The sequence below is a fragment of the Anastrepha ludens genome, chromosome 3, assembly GCF_028408465.1.
Source record: "Anastrepha ludens isolate Willacy chromosome 3, idAnaLude1.1, whole genome shotgun sequence".
Lineage (NCBI taxonomy): Eukaryota > Metazoa > Arthropoda > Insecta > Diptera > Tephritidae > Anastrepha > Anastrepha ludens.
Window position 1 is genome coordinate 109,445,717 of NC_071499.1, and position 7,661 is coordinate 109,453,377.

General features: G+C 39.1%; 2 protein-coding genes across 3 annotated transcripts; one reads left to right on the forward strand and one right to left on the reverse strand.

Annotated features, from left to right (window-relative positions):
* Positions 1-478: 478 nt before the first annotated feature.
* LOC128858750 (uncharacterized) lies at positions 479-1,932 on the reverse strand. 2 transcript variants are annotated; one of them, XM_054095241.1, is made up of 4 exons: positions 1,580-1,932; positions 1,365-1,503; positions 951-1,307; positions 799-885 (listed from the first exon to the last, which is right to left on the reverse strand). In XM_054095241.1, exons 1-4 carry the CDS (start codon positions 1,746-1,748, stop codon positions 855-857), a joined length of 696 nt encoding a protein of 231 aa, XP_053951216.1. In that variant the 5' UTR covers positions 1,749-1,932; the 3' UTR covers positions 799-854. The 2 variants fall into 2 exon arrangements, with proteins under 2 accessions (XP_053951215.1, XP_053951216.1); XM_054095240.1 differs by having other exon boundaries at positions 479-1,307.
* A 969-nt stretch (positions 1,933-2,901) lies between these two features.
* LOC128858752 (mitochondrial ribonuclease P catalytic subunit) lies at positions 2,902-7,644 on the forward strand. The gene is made up of 4 exons (XM_054095244.1): positions 2,902-4,144; positions 4,196-4,332; positions 4,391-4,583; positions 7,403-7,644. Exons 1-4 carry the CDS (start codon positions 3,005-3,007, stop codon positions 7,544-7,546), a joined length of 1,614 nt encoding a protein of 537 aa, XP_053951219.1. The 5' UTR covers positions 2,902-3,004; the 3' UTR covers positions 7,547-7,644.
* Positions 7,645-7,661: the final 17 nt, after the last annotated feature.

Below are 7,661 nucleotides of genomic sequence, written 5' to 3' on the forward strand. Positions count from 1 at the left end.
ATATTTTTGCTAGTAAAGTAGCTATAATTTAAAATATATTATGGGGCATGTTTATGTTGGATTCTAATTTTCCCCCCATTTCTAGATACTCAAGTTAATTTTAAGTTAATTATTTATGTATGAACTATTTTTAATTTAATTTTTTTTATTCAAGTACAACAATATTTAAATAAAAATCAACAAATTATTTATTATTTAACCAGTTTGCATTTTTCATTCATATATTTAAGAAATTGTTGACGAATGTTTTCCGCTTTACATGTAAGCGCGTGCGAAAATACATCCGAACCAGACGATGCTAAAGCATTAAATGTCAAAATGTTGCCGAAAACAATTTTGCCCGTGTGGCCGCGAATGAGACATGAAAAGATAATTTCCAGTGTCTCCCTTCCAGATGTCTCCTCGTGTAAATCGGGTCAAGCACTTGAATCTTACGCTTCGCCGGCAGAGATATCATCACTGCTTTAAAATTCTTGAATCATTTGAAAACCTATAAGCACTACAGCCTTTATTCGGGTTTCGTATATACACAATTAATAATAACGCACTTTATCTCAATAAAAACCGTTATTTGTCTGGTTATTTATGCACAAAAATGTAAACGAATTGTCAGTTAAATTTATTTTCACTCACATATTTTTCGCAGTAAAACTAAAACCAGCTACTCCCAGTAATTGCCGGTGTCATGCGCGGTATGGATTCAGTGTTTACAAAACTAAATATGAAATGAGCTTGGTTATTATATTAATATTAAACTTATAGAATATTTATTGTTATTAAATTTTATTATTATTTAATCTTCTCTAGTTTTATTCATAACCATAATTAAAATGTCAGCTTTTAATTTATCTTGCTCATTTTCTGGCAATTTTGAAAGGTATGTATCTAGTAGACCAAAGAAATGTTGGTTATTGTTTTTCTGTCTTTCCGTAATGCGACTTTTAATATACTCATTCAACGTTCCAACCAATAAATCAAACTTTCCCTGGGCGTCTCTTGACCGTGTTCTTGATGGTAATGGATTTTGATATGATTGACTAATTCGGGGCTCGTTTATTGGAGATTCCTCGAGCGCTTCAATAAAAGGCCTTTTCGGTTCAGTGACATCGTCAGTAGTTTCGTCGTCTTCCGATTCATAATCTATGCTATCATAACAAGATCTTTTTAGCGACGAATTGCAAGCTTCTTCTTCCGAGTCGGTACGGTCAGTATTGGAAAAGTTTCCTGGCTCGGGTTCTTCCTTCTGTATTTTTATCATGTCGCTCGATCTTGCGGGACAAGAAGCATATTTTTTTTTGCAAGGCCCCCTGAAATGTCATAAAATTAATCTCAGCTTAAAAACTTATATGTTTATGCAAACACACCGCGATTCAATAAAATCACGAAGAAACTCTAAATCGTTCATATACTGCCAAACTGTTAGTTGGTTTCGATCAATATAGTTTCTGCATTCTTTTACATATCGGTCACGAAGTGATCTCCAACGGGTCTGGCATTTTTCCACTGAACAGTCAAAAAAAAATTATTTATTTACGTGCGTATGTTATTTATTTTGTGCATTTAGACAGCAAATATTTACCAGTCTCCCCCGTTTCGGTAGCTACATTATTCCAACATTTCTTAAGTATTAGCTTTGTCTTTTCAGAAGTCTTATTGTTTCTATCATAAAGGCAAGGATATTGCCGAACGGCTTTTATTAAGTCCCTTTCAAACATATTAGAAACAATTTCTTCTGAGCATAAACTCATCAAACCAAATGATCTTTAATCCTTTTTAGACGAGGGAAAATTTACAAACAAAAAAACTTTAGATTCATGCACAATGTCCACAAATATCTTTCTTGATTATTTTCGTAAAAACTTTTTGATGTTTATTGTTGTAAATTTTGTTGACGCTAGTTAAATCTCAGCTGACCGTTTTACTAAGGATGAGCCGTAAGTTCGAATAATAAAAGTCGATAGCTCAATCTATTCCTAGCCATCAGCCCAACAATTCACATGCCAATTTTGCGTCATATTACCGGGCATAGAGATAGCGAATAGAAGGCGGCGCCTAAAGATTTGTTTATTTTCAGTACTGATCTCACCCAACTACAAAAATCACCAAAAATAAAGTGGAGCTTTCTTTTGTATTCTTTACATGGTGGTTCTATCCTATACCTATAACATTCATTTCCACATTGTTCACTTTGCCAATTTTTCATATGTATAATTCAGTGATTTAGCTTAGGAATGCAATATACTCAGTGCTTCGATAATTTGTACCCGAAAATTCGGTTTACATTGTCGAATTGTATAAAAATCTATTACAAAATTGTACCGTCACGAAAACAGTAGCCAATTTCTATAACCAATATGGATCAAGTTCTCGATTCGAAGTCACAATCACATCATTCCCACTTGTTGCATTTCCGTAAAAAAGATTAGTTCAATTGAATTATTACCTGTTGAGGACATGGCAAGGATGATAGAGTACATGGTTGCGCCTTCCGAATTCGAACTAAAAAAAAATGTTATTGATCTATATTAAAATTTCGATTCAAAACATTTTGATTTTCATGCTTACTTTTCTCAATATTTCCACAAATAATCGTTGATTCGATTTACCACATTCCTTATAAAAAAGTACAAAAACGTGAAACTAACAAGCTTTCATGGCATGTTTTTTTGTTCGTTTATTTTTATTTTTCATTTCTTTTATTTATCCTAGATAAAATATAACACAGATTAAAAAATGTTGAGCAAAATATGAAAACAATATTTGTTCACTTAAACTCCCCTTATTCATGACAAAACATTTTAGTTAGTAGTAATTGGCACAAATTATCGCGTACAGGAGTAGGGCAATTATAAATGATGATTATAAATTAGTATACATATTACAGTATGCTGGGTTTATGACTTGTCAGTGCCTATCAGCTGTTGAAGTATTCGCGCTCTTTACATAGAAATCTGTATGGAATGGATTAGTGCAATATTCTTGTTTTCATTTACTTAATCCTAAAATGTTTTGCTTTAAAATATATCGTCAAAGCGCAAATTTGCTGCGATCTTCAACGGCTCTACAAAAAGTAAACGATGCAGCTAGGAAATCCAGCGCTTACAAGCGGCCGCAGTTGAGTATTCCACACACTGATCATCTGCAAACCCTAAAAACACAATTGTTTCAGCAACGAAGCGAGCTGAATCCCAGTGAATGGGAAGAATTGCGAAACGATTTAATTTCCAAATATAAACACATAAGCACCAGCAATGTAGATGCTATAATAATGGGGTTATGTGACGGGGCGGAAAAACTGGCGCTGGCTAAAAACTACGTACATTATTTACGCGGATGCGGTTTAGAACCAAATAGAGCGACAATAGGGCGTCTACTGAAGATTTACAATGCTGCGTATCATGCAAGAGGTGGAAGTGACACAGCACTGACTGTGGAAGAACAGCAATGTATTTTAGAAATATATTCCAAATTACGAGAGCGTTATGAAATCTTAGATGCCACAACATGTGAAAATTTAATTTATGGATTAGTAAGCACAAAAGAGTGGCGCACAGGAATAGAATTACTGAGTATGATAAGACTAACGTGTACGCCGAGTATCAACGCATATACTGAACTAACGGTAAAGGCTTTTAGTAAAGGTGATTTAGAAACTGGCTGGGATTTGCTTGAAGAAACTGTGACGCAACGCAAAGAACCCAAATGTGAATCTTATTTAGCATACTTGCAGTATATAGCTAATGATGCAAAAAATTTTCAATACGAATATGAAAAGTTCTTATCGTTTTTGGAGAAATATGAGCTGATTATAACAGCAAAAGTGGCACAATATATAGCACAAAATTTAAATGCCACGCTACATACAGTCAAACCCTCTCAATTAAACAAACAAGGCAAATGTAGCCATTGTAACCTGAGCATGAGGGAGATCGCTACTAGCGATGCAGAGTATGCCAATCTCAGCAATTCCTTCTTAAATAAAGTTCTTATACGCAGCGATATCTTCCAGAAATCAACGCCTGAAGAAGTGGAACGTTTCAAGCGCTACGTCACGCAAACGGCGCCATATGATTGTGTCATCGATGGACTCAATGTAGCTTATTCCATGGGCGCAAAAAAATCACCAAAATTTTTAGCTGCATTGGTAAGTTTTTCGTTATCGTGTAATGTTTGGTATTTATTATTGTTTCTTTAGCTAGCTAATGTGGTCAAACACTTTAGGAACCAAGGCAAACATGTGCTTGTTCTGGGTCGAAAGCATATGAATAGCTGGCCAAAAGATGCAATATTTTATATACGGAAAAATGCTAGTATGTTTCTGACAAACAATCTGTGAGTAATATCGATTTGACTTACATATTTAATTTAAAATAATTAAAAACAAATTTAGTTCCCAGGATGATCCTTTTCTTTTGTATGCTACCTTAAAAAGTGGTCAATCAACTGACTTTTTCTCGCGCGATCTAATGCGCTCGCATGCATTTTTGCTCGGAAGCGAGTTGAGCAAAATTTTCCGACGCTGGCAACAAGAACATCAGTATGCGTTAATTACACAAACCGACAATGGAAAAGTAATTATAAAGGTAATTAAAATGAAATAACGAGCGGCATAGCCGACTCATCTAACAGTAGGCTCATGAAACGTGCTGTTTCAACAAGTTGGTTCCAGAGGGAGTGTGTTTGGTTGAGTGAAAGGAGTTTAAGAGGGCATGTGAAAAGGTGGTTAATATCGTGCGGGTGCCTTCACATGCCGGACATATATTGAGTATGTCGGGGTAGATGCTAGATAAGTAGGAGTTTAACCTACTACAATATTCAGACCGTAATTGAGCCAAAGTTACGCAGGTCTCACGAGACAGCTGAAACTCTTCATCTGCAATGGGTGGTAATAGGTCTCCGATAACGGCATTCGGGGGCCGGAAGTTTAAGAAAGTGGTGAGATTCTCCCATTGAATATCGTTTAACGTCTGCATATATATCTGTCCGGTATTGGCGTAGATTCGAATCTCGGTGAAACACCAAAATTAAGAAAAAGTTTTTTTTGTAATAGCGGTCGCCCCTCGAAAGGTAATGGCAAACCTCCGAGTGTATTTCTGCCATGAAAAAGCTCCTCATAAAAAATGTCTGCCGTTCGGAGACGGCTTAAAACTGTAGGTCCTTCCATTTGTGGAACAACATCAAGACGCACACCACAAATAGGAGGAGGAGCTCGGCCAAACACCTAACAGAGGTGTATGCGCCAATTATTTTTTTTTTTTATTCATATATATACATATATTGGCGTGTCACCGACTTTTAGCTGTAGATTGACCTGTTTCGTTCAGGTGGTAAAGAGGATCGCCATGCATTAGTGGTGGTGAGTTGAAGATTCCTGGCAGTGAAAAAGCGAGAAAGGCTGGCGAAATAAACATTCACTTTGAAACACGAGCCATCGATGTCGTTGCCCGACGCTATTATCGAATGGTCGTCAGCATGGGAGACCAATGAAACGCCTTTTGGTGATTAGGAGAGCTTCGAGATCTAGAAATTGAAAAGCAAGTGTGAAAGGCCACTAAACTGCGGTACAACTTGCTTTACTCTCCTCTGTATTGACCTTTGATCTCAAAAGATGACCGTCGAGAAGGTCGACTGTTCATCATCTATCATGTTGTTGTTGTTGTTTTAACAGCATAGTTAGCCCTGTCAGTGTAGGTATATCATCTGTCGTCTTCGTCTAGCTCATCTAGGGGTAGGCCCAGGAAACATGCTGTTTCGACGGGTTGGGTCCAGAGGGAGAGGGGGGTTAGATGAGTCTGATTAAGGGGGCATGTGAAGAGGTGGTTAGTGTCGTGCGGGGTACCTTCACATGCCGGACATGTGTTTGGTATGTCGGGGTCAATTCTGGATAAGTAGGAGTTTAACCTGCTACAATATCCAGAACGTAATTGTGCCAATGTTACACGAGTCTCACGGGGAAGCTGGAGCTCTTCATCTGCAATGGGTGGTGGTTGGACTCCGATTACGGCATTCACGGGACGGGAGTTCATGAAGGTGGTAACGGACTCCCGGTGAATGTCGTTTATTGACTGTCTGAATACTGTCCGGTCCAGTAGGTCTCGGTCAGTTTTGTCCTGGAGTTCGTCAGCGTAGTCGAGGAGGTGTCTCCTGACGTGCCTGGGAGGCGGCTCAGGCTCAAGCAGGTGTCTGCAGGGGTGAAACCTGCGGTAACACCCCAGCAGGAACTGCTTGCTGAGCAGTTTGTTGTGCTCCGCGACTGGGAGCATTTGTGCCTCGTTGTGCAGGTGTTGTATGGGTGACATCAGGAGGCACCCGGTCGCTGTCCGAATGGCGGTATTCTGACATGTCTGAAGCTTTATCCACTGCGAATCACTAGTACCAGGCGACCAGACAGGCGCAGCATAGTTTAGAACCGGCCGGCCAATTGCCTTAAATGTCGAAAGCAACAGTTCTTTGTCCTTGCCCCAAGTGCTGCCGGCCAGCGATTTGAGGACCTTGTTGCGATTTTGGACTTTAGTGGCAATTGCGGTTGTGTGCGCAGAGAAGGAGAGCAAGCTGTCAAAGGTTACACCCAAAATTTTGGGGTTATTCACAGTCGGAATTGGTGTGTCGTCGACTTTTACCTTAAGGGACAGCTTGACCTCCTTTGTCCAGGTGGTGAAAAGGGTCGCCGTGGACTTAGTGGGGGAAAGTTGGAGATTCCTCGCAGTGAAAAAGCGAGAAAGGTCGGTGAGGTAGTTGTTCATTCCCATGGCAGCCGGTTCTACGTTACCGGAATGACTCGGGTTTTTATTCCCGACCAAGGGCTGCCGCCCCAGTACACTAGCCCTGTCTAGTAGCGTGGTGTGACTGGCTGTATCGACAAGTCCCACGCTACTATAACAGTCCTCTCGCAGGAGCGGTTTTGATTAAGCACGCAGTTGACCTGTGTGTTTATGGCGATGAGTGCAGTGGTGGTGTTGTGCACTCTGTGGAAGCCATGCTGATGTGTAGCTGGTATCAGCTGTTTCGCATAGAATGGGAGCAGCAAGGCCTCAAGTGTTTTCACTACTGGGGAAAGCAGATTAGTCGGAGGATATGACTCCCTTTGGTTGGCGGGTTTCTCAGGTTTCAGTAGTGGGACCACTCTTCCTGCTTTCCACTTGTCAGGAACTATGAGAGTGGCCAACGACAAGTTGAAGACCTTTGCGAGATATTCTACTCCTAATAAACCCAGCTTTTTCAGCATCAGCATGTTAAGTTCATTAGTAGAAACAGGTTGGTAGGTACTATGGCTCAACAGTACCCGGTTCGAACCCACGGGCATGAAAATTAAATAATAATAATTATAAAGAATAATAAAGAAATTATATAAATTTAGCTGGATTACGTTTTATTATACGTACGCTAACTTGTTTAATTGCAGGAACCAACGCGCCATTTGCTTTGCACGCATCAAGTGCAGGACACATGGCATGTGCCATACAAGCAAACCTACTCATCAAATCCTGCCGAAATATTTGAGGTGCCTGAAAGTTGGCTATGCATAAAATTTAACAAAATCAAATAAATTGCTCACATCTTTTTAAACGCATTTTTACTGTAGGGAAAGTTTGTGTAAATACAAATTTTGTAATAAATCTTTGTCATTTTTCAGTTTCATTAAAATTTTATGTTATAATATT